Here is a 24965-nt window from a genome sequence, read left to right as displayed (position 1 = left end):
ACTGCATTTTCATTATATATATATATATATATATATATATATATATATATATATATATATATGGTTGTAGTTGGATACAATACCTTTATTTCATTCATTTATTTTTATTGGTGCTGAGGATTGAACCCAGGGCCCTGCACATTCTAGGTTAGCTTTCTACCACTGAGCCACAAGCCCAGTTCCTATGCTGCATTTTCACATGTTGTTGTTTAAAGTATTAAGTGGTAAATTACAAGGAAATAAGAATTAGGTTTTGGTTTTTTAAGTAAACTTTCTTGCTGCATCTTGGAATGGACAGGATAGTCATATCAGACATCCTCAGTTTTAGTGGAGTAAACTCGGAGGTAAGTATAGATGATCAAATTTGTCTAACCTTGGAGATAAGACAGCTTTGGGGGGTGGAGGTTTTTTGTTTGGTTGGTTGGTTTTTAGTGTATTATGGGTTGAACCAGAGTCTGTCACATAAAGGGAAGTACTCTACCACTGTGCTATATCCCCTCTTCTTTTTTTTAAAAGTTTTTATTTTTCTATTTTTTTAGTTGTAGATGGACACAATACCTTTATTTTACTTATTAATTTTTATGTGGTCTGAAGTTTGAACCTATTGCCTCACATGTGCTAGGCAAGAGCTCTACCACTAAGCCACAATCCAGGCCTTACATCCCCCATTCTTTTATTTTGGAGACAGGGCATCACTAAGTTGCCCAGATGGCCTTGAACTTACAAATCCTCTTGCCTTCTGAGTAACTGAGATTACAGGTGTATGTTGTTGCTCTGGACAAGATAATCTTTAATGTACTATGTCATAAAGACAAGAAACTGTTTGGGGTATATTAGCACAATTTTCAACAAAAGGTTCCCCCTTTTATCTGATTGAACCCAGAGTCTTGCAGATAGTAGGCAACAACAGCTCTCTACTGAGCAACCCAACAAAAGGCTTTTTAACCTGAGCAGTCTTGGACAGGTCCGAAATCATGACAGTAAACATTGGTTTTACCATAAATTTTAATCTTTTTATAAACAGTATCATCCTGTATATTAAACAATAAAGGGAGCCAGATGTGATGGTACATGTCTATAATCCCAGCAGTTTGGGAGGGGGAGGCTGAGGCAGGAGGATTACAAGTTTGAGGCCAGCCTCAGCAATTTGTCAAGACTCTGTCTCAAAATTTAAAAAAAAAAAAAAAAAATTTAAAGGGTAGGGATGTGACTCAGTGGCTAAGTGCCCCTGGGTTTGGTCCCTAGCACCAAACAAACAAAAACTAATAAGGGTATTTTTATGTAGTATTTTTTGAAATATATGTACCTATAAAGTTTTTATTTCAGAAGATAAAATAAAAATTTATTTATTGGTTTCAAGGAGGAGTCTCTTTTTAGGAAATGACTGAGTACCTAGATAATTATTTTTAAATATGGATGTCACAAATATGCAGAATGCATATTTATATCATGAAATGAATCAGTAGGAAACCCTCAAATATTCATGCTTTAAAGGTTTATAACATTCAGTTTTATTTTGTAATGGCTGCTATGAGATTTTTAATCGTACAACTCAAAAGTTGTCAGGTATGTACATATATTTTGTGCACAGTTAGGCTTCTGATAAAATTAATGCTAAAATGGTGAAACTTTTGTGGGCTTTTAGCAGTGCTTCGAAGGTAACAGCAATCTGTCTAAGGAATTGGCACTCTTGAGATTCCAAGTGTTTCAGAAATAGATACATGGTATAAAAAGTATAAATACGTAACACTTCTTAAGATTATGTAGCTTATTTGTTTTTGTTTCAGTCTTGGCAGAATGTGCTGATTTCCTGTTACTCATACTGTTACACTTGCTTGTTTTATGTTGAAAACATTCCTCGCTTAATTTCTGTATATATGAGTTCCTTCTCATTTGTAAAATAAAATGTTACCTACTTTGTAAGTTTATTGTGAAAAGCAAATAAAATTGTAGTTTATAAAAGGCCTTGTGCAAAATCTGGTACATGGTAGACAATTAATGGCATCTGTGATGCTTTTGATAACTTAGCCTTGATAGTTCACTTTTTTAAATAATTATTTTTTAGAAGTAGTTGGACACAATACCTTTATTTCATTTATTTATTTTTATGTGGTGCTGAGGATCGAACCCAGGGCCTTGCACGTGCTAGATGAGTGCTCTACTGCTGAGCCACAATCCCAGCCCCAGTAGTTCACTTTTTTTCACTGCTGAATACTCAGTCACTGGAATCCCATTATCACTTTGTAGAATTAATTGTAAATTTGGAGAGAGTACTTTTAACATTAATAAAGTGATAGTTTACAAGTACAGTATTAAAATGATTTCTACTTTGGGTAAACAAACAAAGACCAACAAAGAGTATCTATTCACTCTTCCTTCAGTCTAGTCATATGTAGAAGAAAGAACATCAGGCCCAATTTCAAGGGAACTGACTCAAGTTTATTACATATTTTTGTTTTGAATTAAATTGATTCCTGTTATTTCTGTGCAAACTTTGAGCATGTTTCTGTTTTAAAAGGTGGTGGGCCCAGGAAAAGAAAATTATCATCTTCTTCAGAGCCATATGAGGAGGATGAATTTAACGAAGATCAATCTTTAAAAAAGACAAGACTGGATCATGTAAGTTTTATGGGAATTGCAGTGTCGCACTTAGGATATGTTGAGTCTTACAGATATCAGAACTGAAAACTCACCTGAATGAATTTAATTAGTCTTTTCTCTTTGAAAACTAAATCAGGGAACTTACGTTTGGATTCAGTTTGTGGCTGGTTTTGCTTTTTAAAAAAATTTTTGCAGTATGAATTGCTAATCTCTTTGAATCATAAAATAGATTTTTAAAAAAACTGTAATGTGGTTGATTAACTTTTTGAGAGAATAAAATGCTTCTAAGTTTTATTTCATAAAAGTTACATATATGTATTGTATAACACATGAAGAACAGCTCTCATCACCACTATTTGATCTTCTTCAATAGCAACTACTTAAAGCTATTCTAGATGATTCTGTTAATATTAACTACATGTTTTAGTCTGTATTGCTATAACAAAATACCACAGAATGGTTAATTTATATAGAATAGCAGTTTCTTTCTCATAATTTTTGATGCTGTGAAATCCAAGATCAAGGTGTTAATAAGTTGTGTTTGGCTCCTCTCTGTTTCCCAGGTAGCATCTTGCCGTTGTATCTTAGGGAGAGGCACAAGGAATGGAAGGGGCAAAAACGTGGAGCTCCCTCCTCAGACCCTTTTACAAGGGCATCAAATCCCTAATCACTTCATAAATGGCCCCACCTCCTTGGAGCCTCCTGATATCACCATAATGGGGATTAAGGTTTTTTTTTTTTTTCAATTTTGTTACAGATGTTGATGGACTTTTAATTTATTCATTTATTTATATGTGGCACTCACAATCAAACCCAATGCCTCACACATGCTAGGCAAGCACTCTACCACTGAGCCACAACCCCAACTTTTTTTTTTTTTTTTTTTTTTTTTGGTACCAGGGATTGAACTCAGGGGTGCTTAATCACTGAGATACATCCCCAGCCATTTTTATTATTTCATTTAGAGACAGGGTCTGGCTGAGTTGCTAAATTGCTGAGGAAGGCTCTGAACTCAGTCTTCCTGCATCAGCCTCTGGAGCAAGTTTCAGCATTTCAGTTTTGAAAGGACACACTTAAGCTATAGCACTGCATACCTGCAAATAAGAGAGTTTTTTCTCTTATTGGGTCACTATAGGTTTCCATTAACTTTTACTTTGCAAACAGAACCACTAAGAGATGTCTCAGTGAATCCAAACATACTCCTCCCTGTCTGCATACTCAGTGACACAATTTCTTATTAGTCACCAAAATCAAAGTCAAGTTACCCCAACTAGCATGGCAACTTTTTTTCTTTTTGGTCTGTGACTTAATGGTATAAGAAGTCCCAGGTAACTAGGTGGCAAGCTCTACCATAATTTATTGACACAGTTACTGTGTCCTACATGGAAACATTCTTCCTCTGGAAACTAATATTGACAGAAGTAATTTTGTGTTTAGGTGTAAGGGATCTGTAGATGTACTGCAAATTTCCTTTCATATATATATACACACACACACACACACACACCCTTTGTGGCATGTTCACATAGAACACTGTCATTCCAGCATTCTCTTCTGAGTGTAACTTCTAATTTTAGAACTCCTCCTCAGACTTCCTGGTCATTGATCTTTTAGTCTTATTCTTTTTCCTCAGTCACTGTCCATGATATTTTGTTGAACTATACTTAAAGACATTTCTTTCTACACAAAATGTACTGCCCAAAGGTATGCACAGAGCTACTTTCTTAAACGGGATTGTATTATAGTAGTTGTTCACTTTTGGCTGGCTTTAATTATTATGCAGATTCTTCATAAACCAAGTTTAAAGTTTTCTGCTTGCTTTATCTGGCATCAGCTGTAGAAGTTACTGTGAAGCTCTGAAACACCCATACATGGCAGTTTATTTATTTCTCTTGAACTGTTCAAGTCCTTCACAAATATACCATTTCTACTTCATGGATTAGTGCTGCCAGCACTTATTTTCAGGCTTGGTGGGCCAGATACCCAGATTGTGTCTGATGATCACTTGATGTCCTAAGGAACAGCCATAGGTATGCTTCTATCAGAAACTATCTTCAAGCGAAAAATAGATCAGTCTGATCCTTTTTTTAAATGTGAATTTGTTTCAGTGCAGTTTAGAGCAGTTCACATGTAACGCAAAATTTGCATTTGTTAATGTGTAATTTTATCCATTAGAAAATACTAGATACACACAGAAAACTGCACCCAGTTGAACCAAGCCAGATAGTAATATAATATATAAAACACAACTCAAACATCTGTTGGCCACCTTATTTTACCATGTGCATTATGTTACAAAGTTTTGCTATTTCGTATTTGTGAACTTTCCTATTCAGGGGGGATAAAAAAGAACAAAAATGCTCTTTTCAACATCCCAGACATCCCATTCTGGTTAAAAAAATGCCATGCAGTGAATGCAAAACAAATGTTTTCAAGTATTGATGAGAAGTTTGAAACAAGAAAATGGAAAGAAATTAGACCATCTGATAGATCTCAAGCAATAGACACAAAGGAATCTGATTTTGGACCATCAGAGTTAATGCCACAAAAATGAAAGTGTTTGGATGGGCTGGACTCAAGTGTTCAGAAGTCAATAAGAACACAACATAGCAAGGCAAGGGGCGCTGGAGGCTGAGGCAAGAGGATCGTGAGTTCAAAGCAAGCCTCAGTGAAAAGCGAGACTCTAAGCAACTCAGTGAGACCTTGTCTCTAAATAAAAATACAGAATAGGTGAGTAATAAATTACTACTGGGGATGTGGCTCAGTGGTTGAGTGCGCTTGAGTTCAATCCCCAGTAACCCCCATCCTGCTGCCCAAATAAATAAATAAATAAATTAGAATACATCATAAAGAAATAGAACAAAAGGAAGTATCATTGAACATTTGGATTCAAGGCTAATAAGTGAAAAAATGAGTTAACCTTTTCCACATAGATCTTTGTATTTATACACAATGACTGAAATGGAAATCGCTGTAACCTGCAAAAAGTGACTCCTTTTAGTGCCAGTAATGTTTGCTTTAGTGATTTCTAAACAGTGCTATAATTTTCTAAGCCTTTAGTGGTCTGACATAGTCATTTGTGCAGATGAGAAAGCTGCAGAAAAGTTTTCAATCAGTGATATAGGATTAACCTGAAGAAGGTGGCTCTGCATTGAGTTAAATTCTTGGTTTGATAAAGCAAGTTTTATCAAAGTTATGAATGCATATCTCAAAGAACCCAAATCTGAAAGACAACATGCTGTATGATTAAAGGTTCCAAAAAGTCAAGTAACTATGATGTTCAGCACCAGAGCCAAAAGGAGACTGGAAACTGAAGCCAGTAGTAATTTATTACTCACCAAATTGTGAGCCTTATGAAAGGAATTGTTAAAGTCAGCCTTGGGGTTTGCTTCCAGGATAGCAAAAATTACTGCCCTTGTTCATTAATGTTTTCACTTAATTCTTTTATGTTGTAGACAATAATTATTGCAACAACACAAAGTCTCCAAAACAAAAGCCTTAACCTTAAAAGTTCTTACAGTGCATGAAACTGTCTCTACAAAAGCAGAACTCAATCCTAGTGTCAGATTCTTCCTTTTGCCTTAAAAACCCACCTCTTATACAGCTCCTTGATAAAGGTGTGATGGCACCATTTATAACTTACTCTATAAAATCAATGTTTATGATATTAATTTCCATTAAGAAGGTGGTAAGAATCCAAACATGATGAAAAGCTTGGAAGAATTAACATCAGAATAGTCATTTCTATCAGTGTTGAAGCCTGGAGTAATAATGAGAGTGTTTATGTAATATATGGTGGCATGGTAATAAATGCCAATCACAGCTACTTGGGAACCTGAGGTGGGAAGATCCTGTGTTCAAGGTCATTTGGGCTACAGTGAGACATTGCCACCTCAAGTAAACAAAGCAGCTGCATTTCCTCATTGACTTTCCTCAGTAAAATTGACACATATAGTAGAACAGCCGTAACATGTCAGCACCTGATTATTTGATACGCTGAAATAATTTTTGAAGACTCATTCAATTTTTGTATGCTTTAAGGAACTATATTATGTTGAAATGGGTCAGTAGCATCAGTCTCTTCTGTCTCCATAGGAATGTGGTCTTGCTGCTTGTTAATGAGAGTGACAATTCTAGGATCCTAGATTTGGTATTTCCTATAATAGTGGCCCAGACTCTGTGACTCAGGGACCTAAGGAATGTTTTTTGACATTGCCAGATATGACTGTTCTGGAGCTAGAAAAATAATCACAAGATTGAATCATAACTCCTGACTCCACTGAGACAGATTTGGGTTCAAACTCCATGTATAATCTAACTTCTGTAAAGCTCTAAAGCTTTACAGATGTGTTCCATATTCTCCCTCACCAGGGATCAGCAAAGCTGGCACAAAGGTAGATCTGAGCACAGACCGTAAATGATAAGGCACACCATCTACTGAATGCTGAATGTTTTACTTGTGCTATATTGTTTCCCAAGCTGTTTTTCAAATATTGTGTATCTTTTTTGGTGCTGTGGATCAATCCCAGAGCCTTGTAGAGCCTATGCACTCTACATACATAGCTGTATCCCTAGCCCATATCTTGTTTTTTTTGTTGTTGTTTGTTTGTTTTGTTAATTATATATGAAAATAGAATCCATTTTGGTAAAATTATACAAGCATGGATTATATCTTATTCCAATTAGGACCTCATTCTTGTGAGTGGGCATGATGGTGGAATTCACTTTAGGTATTTTCATGTGTACATAGGAAAATTATTAGATTTATTCTACTCTCTTTTCTATTTTATCCCTCCTCCCTTCCATTTGTTCCCCTTTGTCTAATCTACTGAACTTTTCCCCCTGCCCCCTTTAATTGTGGTTTAGCTTCCACATATCAACAAAATCATTCAACCTTTGGTTTTTTGGAATTGGTTTATTTCACTTAGCATGATAGTCTTCAGATCCATCCATTTACTGGCAAATGTCATTATGCCATTATGGCTGAGTAATATTCCATTGAATATATATACCACAATTTCAAGCTTCACAAGCTTCCTCTCAAAGAAGGTGCACCACAACTTGCTCACAATAAAGAGGTCCTCCTGCTTCACCACCTTCTCTTGGATCTTCTCTTGGATGGCTTTTCCCACCTCATTCTCATTCTCATTCTGATATACATAGGCACAGTCTATGTGGCGATATCCTGCATCAATGGCTACCTGCACAACTTCTTTGACTTTGTTTGGGGGAGACTTCCAGGTGCCCAAACCCAACATGGGCATCTTGGCTTTGGTGCTGAGCTCTACGAAGGTGGCCATGGTTGATGCAGAAATGGCTTTGAGAGAGCAAATAGATGTCTGGTGTCCTCTTTTAGTAATCTGAAATCAGCAATCTTTTTCATCCTTGAAGGCGTAAATTTGTCAGTGTTTACATAAACATAAGTAAACATTGTGGAGAAATAAGCATTCTTATCAAATGCGATAATTTTTTTTTTTTAAAGTCAACAGAAATATCATTACCTTAATACTGTTTTTACTGGTGATCTCTTAAATTGATTCTTTTTTTTTTTTTCTTTCCTACAGGGGGAAGAATCAAATGAGTCTGCAGAATCTAGCAGTAATTGGGAAAAGCAAGAAAGTATTGTATTGAAATTGCAAAAAGAATTTCCAAATTTTGATAAACAAGTGAGTAGTATAACATTGATAAGAGAGACCAGTTAATCAAACAAATACATACTTACCCTTAATTCTTACAGGGTTCAATTTAAACAATATTTTATACTACAGTTTGGAAACTGGGCATTGAACCCAGGGATGCTCTACTACTGAGCTGTATACCCATTTCTTTTTTTTTTTTTTTTTTTAATTTAATTTTTTTTTTTTTTTTTTTATTGGTTGTTCACAACGTTACAAAGCTCTTTTTTAAATTTGTGTTGGGTACTGTTAAGTTGCAGAAGCTGACGTCAAACTTTTGATCTTCTTGACTTAGCTCCCCCAGTCACAGGGATTACAGGTGTATGCTACCACATACTCCTTTTTAACTCTTGACATTGTTTATTCACCTTGTTTACTAATTATAGTATCAGCATTACAACCCAAACCATAAAAAAAAAACAATAAAAACTGAGTTCATTTATACTATGTAAACCATTTAGAAAGCCATCTATACAATCGTTGACCCATGAAATAATTGCTTAGTTGTTTTGATTTTTTAAATTTCCTTTTTTTTTTTAATGTTTTCCAATTGAAACCATTTATTTACAGACATGCAAGGAAAATAAACTTTGCTCTCCTGCAGACTCTCAGGAGGCTACTCTCTCCTGTGACATAGCCCAGGCCCCTCTCTCTGACCTGGAATAGGGCACAGTTGGTGGAGTGGCTGCCCCTACAGCCCTGGGGAATGGGGGTGGGTGGAAGGTGTCCATGAGGACAGAGGAGAATTTTAAAGTACAGTATTGCATTTCAGTGTATTAGTATTCCATACACTTTGTTCTCCTTTCCAGGTAGTAAGAATACTTCCAGAGTCATTAACAATACAAGCTAACTAAATATGCCATTGCTGAAAGGGTCTGTTTTATCACACGATCATATTTTGAAGCACATGTTTTCTTAGCATTTGAAATACATGTAAACTTTCATTGGTATATTCCAATATATACTCAGGTAGTACATTTGTTGAATTCTGATGAGCTGAATGAATATCTTACTGCTATATTTGTTCTTTACAAATATTAAAGCTTAGGGCTGGGGTTGTGGCTCAGTGGTAGAGCATTTGCCTAGATAGCATGTATGAGGCACTGGTTTGATTCTAGCACTACATATAAATAAATGAATAAAGTAAAGGTCCATCAACATCTTAAAAATTTTTTTAAAAAATTAGTGTTTTGTCTAACTGCATATTGAAGTTCTATTTATTCATTTTTTTGGCACTGGGGATTGAACTCAGGGACACTCGACCACTGAGCCACATTCCCAGACCTATTTTATATTTTATTTAGAGACAAGGTCTCACTGAGTTGCTTAGTGTCTCGCTCTTGCTGAGGCTGGCTTTGAACTTGCAATCCTCCTGTCTCAGCCTTGAAGTTTTATTTTTAATCGGGCAAACATTTCTTGATCCTTCAGTGTTCAAAGGGAGAACTAGAAATAAAAAAAAAGTTCTTGCCTATCTGCAGGTGTGAAATCACATAGAAAACATTTATAAAGCAACATAAAAACAAGTGTGAAACAATTAGCTATGAATTCTCAATTTTAATGTGATTAGTTTAGTTTTAAAAGCGCATAAATGGACTGGGGTTGTGGCTCAGCAGTAGAGTGCTCGCCTAGCACATGTCAGGCCCTGGGTTCTATCCTCAGCACCACATAAAAATAAATAAATAAAATAAAGGTATTGTGTCCAACTACGACTAAAAAAATGATTTTTTTAAAGTAAACATTTTCATTTCTACAATGGTAATTTGAAATTTTTAACAAATACAAATAACTTTATTTCTAGGAACTAAGAGAAGTACTCAAGGAACATGAATGGATGTACACAGAAGCTCTGGAATCTTTAAAAGTGTTTGCAGAAGATCAAGGTAATTATTCTATGTCATTGATTATACATACTTCCTGCTGGGTAAGTTGGCCCAAGCCTTCCATCTCCCATTGATTTGGGAGGCTGAGGCAGGAGGATTGTAAATTCAAGGCCAACACCGTCAACTTAACAAGACCCTGTCTCAAAATTAAAAATTTAAAAAAGGACTGGGGTTGGAGCTCAGTGGTAGAGTTCCTCTGAATTAAAAGAAGAAAATACATACTCTCTGTTATATTCTGTATTTTAGTTATAAGAAAATAGTGAACCAGTTAGCTATCAACTAAAGAATGGAGTTGAAAATGATGTTGAAAGTGATGATATAAAAATTGTTTAAATAACATTTATTTATTTATTTTTAATGTGATGCTAAGGATTGAACCTAGTGCCTCACAGGTGGTAGGCAACTGCTGTATCCCTGAGCTATACCATCCCAACCCAGTGAAGGCTACTTTTAACAGCATGTCTAATGGAGTGTAAAGGAAACATTTTGTACATATTAACTGCTGTTAGTCAGGATGTATCTTGTATTTGGTGGTATTTTATAATCACTGTAATGCAGATATTTTAGCTTGAACTGGCATGACTTTGAAAAGCACTGGCATCCAAAACATGGGAATCATCAGCATTTGAAGAAAGTCTAAACCCATAGTAGAACACTTAACTTTAGAAAATGGTATAGGAGACTGGTGGTGGGGCTCAGTTGAATTATATATGTTTAGTAACATCCCTAAGCCAAACTTCATGTAGACTTTATAATTGCAAACCAGCTTTTAAAGCCCAGCACAGGTGGCTTTAAGTTTATTTTAAATGAGTTCTTTTAAGAAAAGCTGTACTACCAGTATTATTGCATTGTGAATGATATGTGTGGAAATTAGAAAGCCACCACTGTCACCTATTTTTGAGTCTGAAAATGATTCTCAAAAGATCCAGGTTATCAAAGGGAAGAAATTTGGGGAATACTGTATTCAGTTTATTTTGCTCATATTTTTTTATATGTGCAGAAAATGAGTATATGATAATCTGTAAGTCTGAAAGCCTCTTGTGAAAATAACCAATCTCAATAAAGTATGTTTGTTCTTCAGTATCTGTAAGGGAAGGTTCAGATACCAAAATATGTTGGTGCTCAAACTCCTTTTTGTAAAATGGCATATATTTACATATAATCTATGTGTATTTCCCACATACTTTAAATCACTTTAAGATTACTTATAATATCTAGTAAAGTGTAAATACTATGAAAATAGTTGTTCTATTATATCAGTTAGGGAATAATGATAAGAAAAAAATCTATACATCTATTACAAATGCAGGGTTTTTTTTTGTTGTTGTTGTTGTTGTTTTGTTTTGTTTTCCTTCTCTTTGATCCATGATTGAATAAATGCATGTATTTGGAACCTGGCAGCTAGAGAACCAACTGTATTTTATAGAGTAATTGGTACATATTTTCTTACTGGTACATAAGATAACAGTATACCTCTATTCACAGGCATCCTAGAATTCAGTGAAATATGATAGAGAGTAGTAGTGGTTTTGATAATAATATATTGGAATATTTTTTTAAATAATGATGAATTTAGAATAGTGGACATAGTGATGGAAAGCTTATGGATAGTTGAAACAGACACTTTGTTAGTAAACTTCATGGTAGGATCAGCATTGTTTTTCTGTACCCATCAGTGTTGGCATTAAGGATTTGGGCTGCTTAAGTAACATCTGGGACATTATGGATATGCAGCTACAATTTATGTTGTAAGGACCTTTGTTAGAAAATGGAAATTTATATTTAATTCTTTTTTTTAAAAGAAGTTATTACCTGCTTTTGAAAGTATTTTCACTTACTCTATAATTTTAAATTCTGCTTCTGCATTTCTATTAAAAGTGTGTCAAGATTTAACAGTAAATTGCAGCTGAATTCTTCTGGATTCAAAAGGAATATGAATGTTTAAATATTTTTCTCATCTCATTTGAAGTCTTATATTTTTATTGAATTTATATATTTCTAATTTATTTATTGTTTTTGTCTTTCTTTGTACACAGATACGTCGCAATTTTCATCACAAAGTGAGGTTCCAAATGGAAAAGAAGTTTCTTCAAGAAGTCAAAATTGTCCTAAAAATGTAGCTAAAACAAAACTAAAACAGAAATTTTCAATGAAACAACAAAATGGTTTTAACAAAAAACGTAAAAAAAATGTATTTAATCCTAAGAAAGTCATTGAAGACTCTGAATATGATTCAGGTTCTGATGTCGGTAGTTCACTAGATGAGGACTACAGTAGTGGTGAAGAAATGATGGAGGATGGCTATAAAGGTAAAATTCTTCACTTCCTTCAGGATGCTTCAATTGGTGAACTTACTTTGATTCCTCAGTGTTCTCAGAAGAAAGCTCAGAAGATAACAGAACTCCGGCCCTTTAATAGTTGGGAAGCTCTGGTAAGGCTACATTCTTTTTTTTCCCCTCACTGTGTGTGTGTGTGTGTGTTTAATTTACAGTACCGTTTATAGTCAAGTTGTCTTCAGCCCAGGGAAGCATAGAAGGGAGGCCTTATCCTGTGTAGAGTCAAACATTGCTTTCATTGTAAGCCAATAGTATTTCAAATAGTGTCATATGACCTAATTTTGAATGAATTAAGGGGTGATTTTCCTGAAAAAACCCAACCTGATTGGCTGGGAATACTGTCACTCATTCTTTTGCATAGAAACTTGGTTCATTTCACTGCAGAAGAAGAAATTAGAGCTTACATTTAGGAAGGAGTTGTTTGCTAGCCTGCTCTGATCTGTTACTGCTGAGACACCATGCAGAAAGCAAGAATGTGGCAGAAATTTTACAACTGCTTGAAGAGCAGTAGCAACGTCCAGGGGAGATCCATGATTGAAAATGCCAGCCTAACTGTTTTAATGCTTCACCACAAAAGAAGCAATTGTTTATTTTCTTTTTTTTCTAAAAGTGACAGCTCAACCTCTAATCATGTTTTTCTTGGTTAAACAACACGGCCATTTTATGGAGTGTAGCAGGCTTCAGCGTTTTTTTTGGAAAGATAGAAAAGTTTGTGGAAACCTAGAATTCAAGCGTTAGGTGAAGGGAAAGCATGAGCACTGGTAAGTACACTTTGCATGATAATTTTGTAGAATTTAATTTCCTATAAAAAGTTTTACTGAAAATACCTGCTTTTTGAGTTTTCTAAATGTCAACAATCATTGACTCTTATTTCTACAGAAAAATATAAGAACTTTTTTGAAATTTTGCTTTAACACTTTTGGAGATGTGGGCTTTTATAGCATGCATTGTCTATAGGCCCTGCAATAAAAGCAATATGGATGATTTTTTACAGCTTTAGAAGATAAAGTGGTCTTTGCTTTATAAAGGTTTTTAAGATGTTTTATTTTCTGAGTTATAGAGCAAAGTTGCATTTGTGATTAATTCTATAAGTATGTCAAATCTAAATCAGCGTAAGTGTACTTGTTTTAGTGTCTTAAAGTGGTAGGGGGGGCTACACATGGTTGTAAAAAGCATTTTTTAAAAATTGAAATATTTGAAAAAGATAGAAATGTTGCTAACGCTTCATAGCTTTAAAAAAAATAAAATAAAAACACTCGTTTTGCCTGAAGCTTTTGCTTTTCCAGAGACCATCTGTCAAAGCAGGCCCTTTCAAAACTTGTTTGGCTTTGCCTGAGTGATTTATTTCTTAAGGTATTTGCTGAAGGGCTTTCTTGTTCTTCTTTTTTTTCTTTTCTTCTTTCTTTTAATCTTTAATGGTCTCTTATGTTATTATGGAGTTGGGTTGCTCAGGCTTGTTGGATTCTAATTTATTTCATAAAGAATGCAATTATCTACATTGGTTTGTTTAGTCACTGTAACTACTTGCCCAGGTATCTTATAGTAAATTATACAGTTTTATCAGGGTTATATGTGCCAGATGTTTTTTAAAAAATTCAGCAACTTATCATGTAGAAAGCATATTTCCCCTACTAATTAATTGGCATAGTTTAAATTAGTCTTGACATGAATTTGGAGATTATGCATTACTTACTTAAACCTCCTAACTTCTTGCCCCTTTCTCAAAGTTGAACATAAAGACTTATTGTTTGTTTTAGCCAGCCATCCAAATGTTGAGTGTTTTATCTAACAGCTAAAAAGTATCTTAAAAGTAAACTTTCTATTTGAGTTCAATGAATACAGTGCTTTGCTATCCTGTGCAATGTAGTACGTAAATAAGTTTTTGCAAATTTATAGTTTGATTTAACAAATATAACTTTACATTTTAGTTTGCTTAGAACTTTGAGCTTTCAGCTTTCAATAACTTAAGAATTTTGAATGACTGGATTGTAGAGCCATTCAATATCTTAAAAATATCAAAAGTCAGTATTTTGTACATTTTGGTAAAAAGCTATATAATTTACTCCTATTCATGAATAAGTTTGACAATGATTTCTCTAAGTAACTTTGAGAGGAAACTATAGGGGCAAAAAACACAGTTTTATTGTATTTAGAAGATCCTATAAAATCAGTTGAGGTTTTAATGATGTCACTCAGTCAGACTTTAATGAAAATTACAGGATATTGTATATTCATAATGGCCTACTAATAGCTAGTTCATTCTTTCTTAAAATTATTGTTTAATATTAAGGAGTACAGGAATTCTTAACAGAATTTCACAGAACTATGAGATTCACAAATATTTCATGGAAAAAATGCATACTCATCTCATGAATCAAGCGAACACATAAGTTTTGTGACTTTTGTTCAAAATCAAGTTTTTTTAACATTGTTATCTTTAAATGATTAAATATCATTGGTATTTCATTGTCTTATAATAACTTAAATCTGAAAATTGTTAGCAGTTTCTTTAAAACAACTTTCTTGAAAAGTTGTAGATTATTGGTTCTTTTAGTCTTCAATACATAGTATAATTCTGATGTATATAATATGTAAAAATGTATAATATACTTGTGTCATATGAGGTACTTCTTTGTCAAATCACAGAGATTTTAAATCCAGAGACCATATGTTTTCTGTATCATTATGATTTTCATGTCAGAGATTATACTTTTTCTTTTTAAGCTAAAATATTTTTAGGTAGTTTAATCACATTAATTTTACACGAGAAAAAGCTGGTTATTTAAAAAAAAGAAAGAAAAACAAAAAAAACCTAGTCCTTTAGCTAAGAGGGTGTTTATATTTGTAGCTTTATTTAATTCTATTGGGTTTTTAAATTTGCATTAAAATTTAAAGACTGTTTAATTTTTCTTCATAATTTTCCTACTCGTAGCTTTTTTACATAATAGTAGTAATTTAGGTGCTCATTCTAAGAAAATCACATCCTTAAATCATGTAGACTTTGGAAGTGTGCCAAGCCAAAAGTGTTATTAGTTTAAAAACTAGTTATTGTTAATTGGTGAAATTGAAGTTTTTATGGCCAGACTTCACACATTTGATTGATATCTGTTCCCCACCCATTTACTGAATTTTTGTCTAGCCTTATGCAAGGTTAGAGTGGGGGATATATTGTGTCCATGATAAGTCTTATTCCATTGTCTCCTTATGTGTTAACCAGAATACCAAAGTATTTATACTGATGAATACAATATTTATGAATAGATCGGTTCATGAATATAGCTTAACCCCCCAAAATTCATATATATATCTACTTTGTTAACATTTAGATCAGCATAGATGCAGTTTTCCCTGTTAGCCAAGCAAATCAAATTTAGTTCATGTCTGATAATTCTTTTCTGTGCTCCTTGTGTTTTTTCATCTACTTTTAACTTGTAGACAAAGATTTTTTTTTGCTTTGTTTTCACTCAGAAATTTTTATAAAACATCTGTATAAATTTGTCACTTGAAGCGTCGTAATGCCTATTTCCTCCTTCCAGAGAGGAAAGCTTTGTTAAGTTTGATTATAAGATTATTATACTCTGGCTTTGTTTTAATTTGTATAAGTATAAACTTTTATTTTAAAAAAATGAATTCTGAGTACTTTGGAGGCTGCTGCCAACTTATTCATATTAATGAGTAAGATTAGAAGTCTGTCCTTAGGCTGTTATTTGTTAAGTAGGGATTAAATAATTTAACAGTGAAACATGCTTTTAAACAATTTCTTCCATCCTGTAAAAATAAAAAAAATATATATTTGTTCAATAACAGTGACACACTGTGGCAAGAGAGGGGTACTTCAGTTGCAGACTGCTTTTGATAAAGTCCTTGAGTTTTTGTTAATCAAAGAGATAGTAATCAGGGTCAGATTGAGATCCTTTTTACATGTAATTATCCAACTAATAGCAATCACTTGGTTTTTCTTTTCTTCCCCTTGAGAAAGTAATTGTTTTGAAAATGATTTTTTTCTATGTAAAACTGGAATAGTAGTTAAGAAGAAGAAAGTAAAGTAGATCCAAAATTGTACCAAAGATACCCATCATTTAAGATATTTAGAGCATCATCTGTTTGTATTTCAGACCATATAAATAGGATCATCTTTTCTGGGCTTATCATTAATTTTTTTTTTTTTTTTTTTTTTTTTTTTTTTGTACCGGGGATTGAACTCAGCTGTTCTAAAATCACTGAGCCACATCCCCAGCACTTCTCTGTATTTTATTTAGAGACAAGGTCTTGCTAAGTTGCTCAGGCTGGCTTTGAACTCAGGATCCTCCTGTCTCAGCCTTTCAAGCTGTGGGGATTATAGGCATGTACCACTACACCCAGCTAAATTCATATTTATTAACATTCTGTATTTTCAGGGTACTTTGTTTTTCTTAAGTCCCCCTGCCCCCCACTTTTTTTGGTAAAGCTAAGTAACTTATCAGATTGTTAATGCTTTTTAAAGTGTTCAGAAAACAGGTGGCAACCGAATGTTCTTAATACCTTTCCTTAAATGATACCCCCTCTAATGTTAATAAAGATACTGTGTAAGAAAAATAGAACTGGGTTTCTATTCTTTTGTTAACTTTGGTTTTTATTACTTATACTTAGGATTAACAAGTTAAATGTTTTTATAGGTTTGTTCTTCCCCCAAATTTATATCCATCACTTTTCCCCAGTCTGTTTCCCACGTTATTGCTTTTAGAGCTTTTGTCTGATTCTTACCACCTCCATATAGATGGGTAATATAATTACTTTTTTTTTGTCATGTGTAAGCCTTATTATTTACATAACAACATGGATGAACAGATTGGTGCTCCTCTTATTGTTGACTTCATTTCACATATCATTTCTAATTCCTGAGTTTTACCAATATGCTTATAATATAGTAAGTTTGAAGATCATTTGTGGTGTTTGCATTATTTTAACTATGTAAATGCCTTCCTGAATGAGCTGTGTAAGGCAGTATATGGTTATTTTTGCTTTTTCTTGAATTATTAGTTTAGTTTTCCCTGTTGGCTTGTTTTTGTGCTTCCAGTAACTAGTGATGTGTTCTTTTATCAGAAAGCAGTAATGTCCGTTTCATTTTTGTGTTATTAGCAGTTGTTGATGCTCTATGCCTAGATCTATAATTTAGTAGGGGTTGCAAAGTTAATATTTTAAGACTGTCATTAGTACTTCTTTAGGAACTATATATAAAAGAACTTTCCTAAATCTACCTCTCGACATATTTGCTGTTTGTATAAATTCATAATAAGTGTTTCTTTTGCTTTATTTCTCAGTTCTCTAGTATCTTTATTGGTCACCCCTATTGTTTACTTATGTCTTGTAATTTCTGAGTGATCATAACCAATTGATGTCTTTAAAGTAAAAGGAAGAAAAAAATTTTTTTTCCTGGATCTTAGATTTTATTAGTCTGCTCATGATAAGTGCCCTTATAATGCTAGTTGTTTCAAGGTCTTTCTAACCACGTACTTTAATCAGTTAGAATGTTATTTGCTAAAATCTAAGAATTTACATAATAAATGGCAGTTGGCTACAGAAGGATGTTCATTTAATTATTTTGAACCTTTAAGGTCTTAAGATTATTTATTCAGAGAGGCATTTGTTACAGTGAGAAGAGCATAGACTTTGGCTTCTATTTATTGTCCAACTCTGTGACCTTGGAAATTAAACCTTAGTTTTTTTATCCAGAATTGGTGAACTAATCTTGGAATAGTTAGGTGGATTTAATGAGTTACTGGATAAAATGTTGTAAAAATGTTAAGTAATGCACAGATAACTTAGAATTTCAGTGCCATTTTGTGAAATGCTACGTTTGCTCTGTGTGTGTGTTTTATTTTGTTTTAGTTAAAATCTTCCAGAACATTAATAATATGGCTTTGGAATAGATTGGATAATTTATATTTTACCAACTTATTCTAGGATAAAAATGAAAAATGTATATTGTTGTAAGTTGCAAAGATGCATTAATATATTCTGGAAATGTTGATTTTCTATTGTGGAGGTTCTCTATGAATTTAGAAATAACTGATTCCAGGGATGATTTAGAGTTGTCAGTGTAACTCTTGTTGTTACTTGGAAGAATATGCTAAAAGAAGACATGAATCAAAATCGTGTGGTTTTATCTAGCAGATGGTGTTATTTTAGTTTCTTTTATTCAGTTCTGGATTATGGGATTTTTGGTTTCACCCAACAAACTTTCAAAAAGCTATTGGCCTTTCTCATCCCCACCTCCTTTTCTTTTTTTTTTTGACCCAGTTCTTACTAAGTTCCTGAGGGCTTTGTTAATTTGCTGAGGCTGGCCTCAAACTTGTGATCCTCTTGTTGCAACCTCCCACGTTGCTGGGATTACAGGTGTGCTCCACCAGGCCAGGAAAAAAGTATTTTCATAATGTTCTTCAAGATGTTTTTCAGCTATTCATATAAAAAATTCTAGTGTTGGTGTATTAAAGTAGTTTTTTCATTTCAAATATTCACCCTCATTTTTTGAAAAACAAATATAAATTTTGAAAGAAATTTTTGCAAAAGTCTTCATACCAAACCATTTATACAATGTTATATTGAAATTAATTTTTTAAGTTTTATGTAATTATTATTGGGGGCTATAATTAGTTTTTTTGTTCAGCATTGAACCCAGGTCTGCACACAAAACATTAGGCAAGCACTCTATCCCTGAGCTGTGTCTCCAGCTCCAATAATTAATTTTTGATTCATGTAATATCTTTTCAAGTAATAGTCTTAGTTTGAGAACAAAATATCAAGTGAGAAATAAATTGAGTTTTGAATACTATGGGTGGGTTGTACTTTGATGATGGATATGGTAAAAATATGCTTTTGTAAGATTAACAGGTCATAAGAAGTAACAGAAATGAAGACCAGATCAGGTATACAGTATGTGTTGTTAATACAGAAGGGTGAATCTAAGATTTTGAAGACTTGATAGGAGATACTAGCAAACTACTTACTAATGTTTCTTCTATAAAAGAACAGCTGCCAAGGTCAAATTTAGAAATTTGAGATTATTCATTTTGAGAGAGAAAGATATATTTTATTTCAACATAGTTTCAAGTGACAGTAAGATGACAAAGTGAAACATGAATGCAACTGTGCACGTGAAGAATCAAGTTTTCTTAGCAGTTCATTAAACTTGATTAATAAAGTTTAACAAACTTTTTTCCCCTCTAAGAATTTGGCTTTTTGTTTACTAGATCTAGACTATTAAAATGTTTTTCTTTCCATGCCATAGTTCACAAAGATGTCCAAAACGAATGGCTTATCAGAAGATTTAATATGGAACTGTAAAACACTGATTCAAGAAAGGGATGTAGTTATAAAACTTATGAACAAGTGTGAAGATATTTCAAACAAATTAACCAAACAAGTTACCATGCTTACTGGAAATGGAGGTGGATGGAATATAGAACAACCTTCCATTCTAAACCAAAGGTAACATTTGTTGAACATAGTCACTATTTTATCTCAGTTGTATAAAATATCTGAACTTATTTCTGCATTCTGCCTAGGGGAATTAAATGTGATATAGCAACTAGTGTTAGAGAACCCTCAGTCTTTCCTATAATGGCACATAAGTAGTATATGAATGATTTTTATTGACACCCCCCCCCAAAAGCAGGGTATTTTATTCCATCATATCATTATAAACTAATGAGTGGAAATTATTTGGTATTATGTAACTTATGTCTTCCTTGACTGATGACAGATAATTTCTTCTATCTAATCAGAAACTGAAAAGGCATTTTAGCTCCCTTATACATATATTTGGTGCTTGGGAAAATGTCAATTGCTTAATTATGACAGTTTAAAGATTTGTGTTAGCTCAATTTATTTTTAATTATAAATTAAATGAAATAACTAAAATGTCCCATATTTGTGGTAAAATGTTTGAAATATTTTAGAAAGCCCAGATTTTAAAATCTTTGGCAGTAAAAATACATCAGATAGGAGAAGGATTAAGTATATTATATAAATGTAATATTCCCCAAACTGCTACTTTCAGTAAAATACCTTATCAGAATTCTTGCAAAAAATAAACACGAAAAATTGTCCGGTTGTTAATACATACTAAAATTGCTTTTTATAATTATGAACTCCTATGTTTTTGCATGATATTGGGGGCTTGGGGTTGGGAAAATGTTTTGAACTTCCTTTAAAGGCTTATTTAAATAGTTGGAGACCGAGAACAGTTCAGAATACTTCTTTTTTAAAAAATACATGAAATTGTTTGCTATGATGTTATTTATAGTGGCAAAACCATGAAAACAGAGTTCCTAAAATCAGGGAACAACTGAAATGAATTATGGTTTATCCATACTGTATAATGGTGTGCAACTTAAAAAATGAGTTACATCTGCTTGGAATATTTCTGATAGATATTTTAGTAAGATTAGCATTAGGGTCTTATTAAATGATAACTTTAGTTGTTGATTTTAATTCTGATATTTTTTCTAAGTTAATGATCAAAGCATATTTGCTGATCATTTGTTAATAATTAAAAATTGAGATGTGAAAAAGAAAAAAGCACGATATGATTACTGGCCTTTAAAATAAGCAACAATCTTTTCTGTGCCCTTCTAGGGTGCTATGGGATGGTGTAGGGAAACGTGATGCAGTTACCACAAAAGAAGCTCTTTTCTGTTGCATAGAAAGAACTATATCAGCAAATTCATCTCCTAAAAGTGTAGTTGGAGCTGCTGCTTCTTGTTCTCCAGCATTGGATATGGGGAGTTCTTCACTCTACAAGACTTACCCAGTTGAGTCTACTTTATCATAATTTGGATTTTAAAAAATCAAGTGCTTTATTGCATCACCTAAAAATTTCTCTCTAAACCCACACTCACAAAGTCTTGTTACTTGTAAATAGTATGATCAGGTAACACTATCCTTTCCATTAGACTGAGGGTGTGTTTTTTTTTTAAATATGAGAAAAACAGTTTGTTTTGTCTTTTTGGTAAGTGGTCATTGGATTTAATCCAAAGAACTACTTCTAAAAACCTTTATAATCAGTCCTGTTAGGGTTCATTTAAGGAAACTTTTAGGGGGTAGAACTTATTGTCTTGGTTTTTGTTCTCCAGCCAAGTAAGAGTTGCACAAGCAGTCTTTACTTGGTGTACTAGCCAGGCATTGTGGCTCCATAGTCTAGTAACATTTGCAGTTGTTTCTTTGCCTTGGGAAAGGTTGAATTAGCACAGAGGAAAACATAAAACTGTCCTGATGAATGGAACCTACCATACTCATGTTGGTCTCTTTATTTTCTTTGTTATCTATCTATCTATCTATCTATCTATCTATCTATCTATTTATGTTTAGTTATCAGGATTGAACAGAGCCTTGTACATGCTACACAAGAGCTCTACCACTGAATTATACCCCTTAACCTACTTGGATCTTTCTCTTAGCAGATCAAATTTTTTGTAGCAAACTATACTTAGAAGCAGTATTAAAGTTAACTTTTATTTATTTGCCTTTTGGAAATACAGACATTCTTATTAAAAATAGTCTTTATAGAGAAAAAATATTTCTGATGTATACCTCAAAACCTTTCTATATTCATAAATTTTATATTTAAACCTCAAAATTAACATTGCCTGAAGTTAAAATATAAGAGGGAAAAGGAGAGAAATACTCAGAATTTCTCCTGTTTTATTCCTATCAGAGATATAGCCATCTCTCAAACTTTAGCAATTATGAAATTCATGAGTTTTTGTTTGTTTGTTTTGTACTGGGCATTGAACCCAGGGTACTTTACCTCTGAGCTATATCCCCAGCCCTTTTTATTTTTTACTTTGAGACACCCGGTCTTACTAAGTTGCTGAGTCTGTCCTCAAACTTGAAATTCTTTAGCTTTACTCACTTAACTACAATGATTTCTCAAATGTTCAATATACAGTATATTTAATCAGATATGTCCATTCTATTCTGGGCTAAATCTATCATGTTGTTGTTGTTTATCCTGAGCTTGACAAGATAGGTTCCCTATCAAGTTTTTTAACCAGAGCTGTAAGACCATTTGACATTGATGTGAATGCACACCAATACTGAAGATGATGGTTTGACTAACTCAAAGTACTAGGATGTAATTATTTAGTTTGAATACTCCTACTAGAACAAACTAATGTGGTAGTATTAATGTATGTCAGCTGTGTAATACATAAAATCTAAACTTCTGTTCATTTATTATCCCTAATTTATTTATATATACCACTTCAAATAAGTCTCTCTGCCTTTATGTTACTTTATTTTAAACTGAAATTTAGCACATTATGTATATTGCCAATCTTTCTATTGCAGGCCTTTCTCACATTTAAAAATAATTTAGAAATCAGTTTTCTCTGGCAGGAGATATAAACCCAGTTTAATTTTCACATTCTGAAGAAATTATTAATTCTGGAAGGATATATTTTTTTTCCTCTAACACAACAAGTAACTTTAAAATAATTTGTTGCCTCGTGTTCTTTCATGATCTCAGAAAATCTTAAAATCATTTTTTTTCCTTAATGGAAGGTAAGAAATCCTTCGGTTTAGAGGTATTTGTCACACTCTCTTCAGAAAAGAGCCCTAAATAATTCAGAAGATGTGAGCAAATCTCTACATTCTTATCTGTAAATTGGTGCTCATGGTTCATAAGCAGTCATAAAAACCTTAGAAAACTCCAGTGTTAAAGAAAAATGGGAGGGAGGTATGATTATATAGCATCTAAATAGTAGAAACTGTAGGGAAAGAATATAACTATCCTGTTTTAAAAATTGCTCGTAATAAATGGAGTTCAAAATATCTTGGGTGTGGGTGTGGGTGTGGGTGGATGTGGGTGTGGGTGTTTGTTGTTTTTCTTTTCTTGTAGTACTCAAGTTTACAGGCAGTCAACTACCAAGGTACATACCCAGCCCTTTTTATTTATTTATTTTAAAATTTTGAGACATTCTTACTAAGTTGCTGAGGCAAGCCTCAAAGTACTTGAGATTATAGCCACACTCCAATGTGCATTCCCAAAATGTCTTTGTTAAAATTGAATTTTCATTGATCCTTTACATTCAGAAGACTTTGTTGTGATACTAAGAAATACAGTTACTTGTAACTTAGACAGATCTAGCAGAGAAGTGTGTGTGTGTGTGTGTGTGTGTGTGTGTAATACTTACATATATTATGTGTAGATATTTTAGTGTGATAAAGCTGTTAAATGTCCTAATTCTATGTAGTAGATGCTTTTTCCTCTTTTCAGAATTTGATGTGGAATGAGTATCAGTTGACTGTCAACATGTGTTGGTGAGGAAGTAATTTTTGTTTATTGAGAATATTTCCTGGCTATATGTGATAGGCTGTATGTTGGAATGCATGTTGGTTCTTCAGTGCATTTATAAATGATATAGTTGGCCTGCCTTATCATGTTTCGTTTTCATGAAATGTTAATTTTATGTGTATAAGATGAATAAATTACTGGAAAGCATTCAGAAAAACAATGGAGAATTCAGTATTGATGATAAGGTGGTCAGGGCAGAGAGAACTTTTTCATTTTTAGGGTATAGTGGTTAAGAGATGAGGTTTGGACTAGACCTGGGTTGAATACTAGCCTACGCTGCACACATGGATTTGGTTAGCAATATGATATTGGGCAAGTAACTTCTCTGATCCAAGCAAAATTTGCATCTGTAAGATTATTGCTTTTATAGTAGTACAGAAGTTTTATTGGCTAAGAAGGGAAAAGATGAGTTTTTAAAAATACAACAAAGAACTGTGAATACCTTACCAAATACTGGTGATTTGTTTCCTATAGGTACTTTTATTTTTTAGGTGTGAAATGTTTTATACATTGTATCTCTCACAAGTAAAACACAGATTGTAATTTAAAATGGACATCTTTCATCCCAACTTTCTCTTAAAAGACATTTTGATTTCAGAGTTTGAACCCTAAACTGTTTATTATGCCATGACCTTGTCCAATATTTGTTTATTTTGGGTATATGCTATCCTAGTGAGTGAAATAGACTTCCTGAATTAATGTCTGAACCTTAACACTTCATATCCTTACAACCTCAGGCAGATTACTAAATTATGGTAATAACTAGTTTATAGGATCTTTAAAGTATTCGTGTTTTCTGAAAAATGCTAAATATGTGTCTGTATGTAATAAATATTCAGTAAATAACTACTCTTAATTTTTAGCCACTTAAACATTTAGAAAAAAAATTTTCATTTTGACTCTCCAAAATAAATTGATCATTCCCAGGAATTAGTCTGTTTATGTGTTTCCAAGTTTTGATTTTGACACCTGCATATTAGTTTCTATTCACCAGTGTTCATTGATGTGTAGCAAATTTTCATTTGTACATAGTACACACTTAGATATTACCCATATGCGCACACACTTCAGAATTTACATGTACCACTTGTACTAGGGGTGATTGGTACACATTCAGAAAGTATTTATTAAACCAGTC

The 24965-nt window shown here is 33.2% G+C and overlaps 1 protein-coding gene across 4 annotated transcripts in view; it reads left to right on the top strand.

The window, feature by feature from the left end:
- Positions 1-24965, top strand: part of SMARCAD1 (SNF2 related chromatin remodeling ATPase with DExD box 1) — an 88292-nt gene that overhangs the window by 33705 nt on the left and 29622 nt on the right. For all 4 annotated transcript variants that reach the window (XM_081303647.1, XM_081303648.1, XM_081303649.1 and 1 more), the window contains exons 6-10: positions 2519-2619; positions 8166-8267; positions 10075-10156; positions 12193-12587; positions 19760-19959. In XM_081303647.1, the coding sequence (XP_081159773.1) occupies positions 2519-2619; positions 8166-8267; positions 10075-10156; positions 12193-12587; positions 19760-19959 (880 nt within the window). The remainder of the gene's footprint in view (positions 1-2518; positions 2620-8165; positions 8268-10074; positions 10157-12192; positions 12588-19759; positions 19960-24965) is intronic.

The sequence above is a fragment of the Spermophilus citellus genome (genome assembly GCF_964194105.1).
Source record: "Spermophilus citellus genome assembly, chromosome: 8".
In the NCBI taxonomy this organism is placed as follows: domain Eukaryota; kingdom Metazoa; phylum Chordata; class Mammalia; order Rodentia; family Sciuridae; genus Spermophilus; species Spermophilus citellus.
The sequence above is the reverse complement of the archived record's forward strand: the minus strand, read 5'-3'. Positions and strand labels throughout refer to the sequence as shown.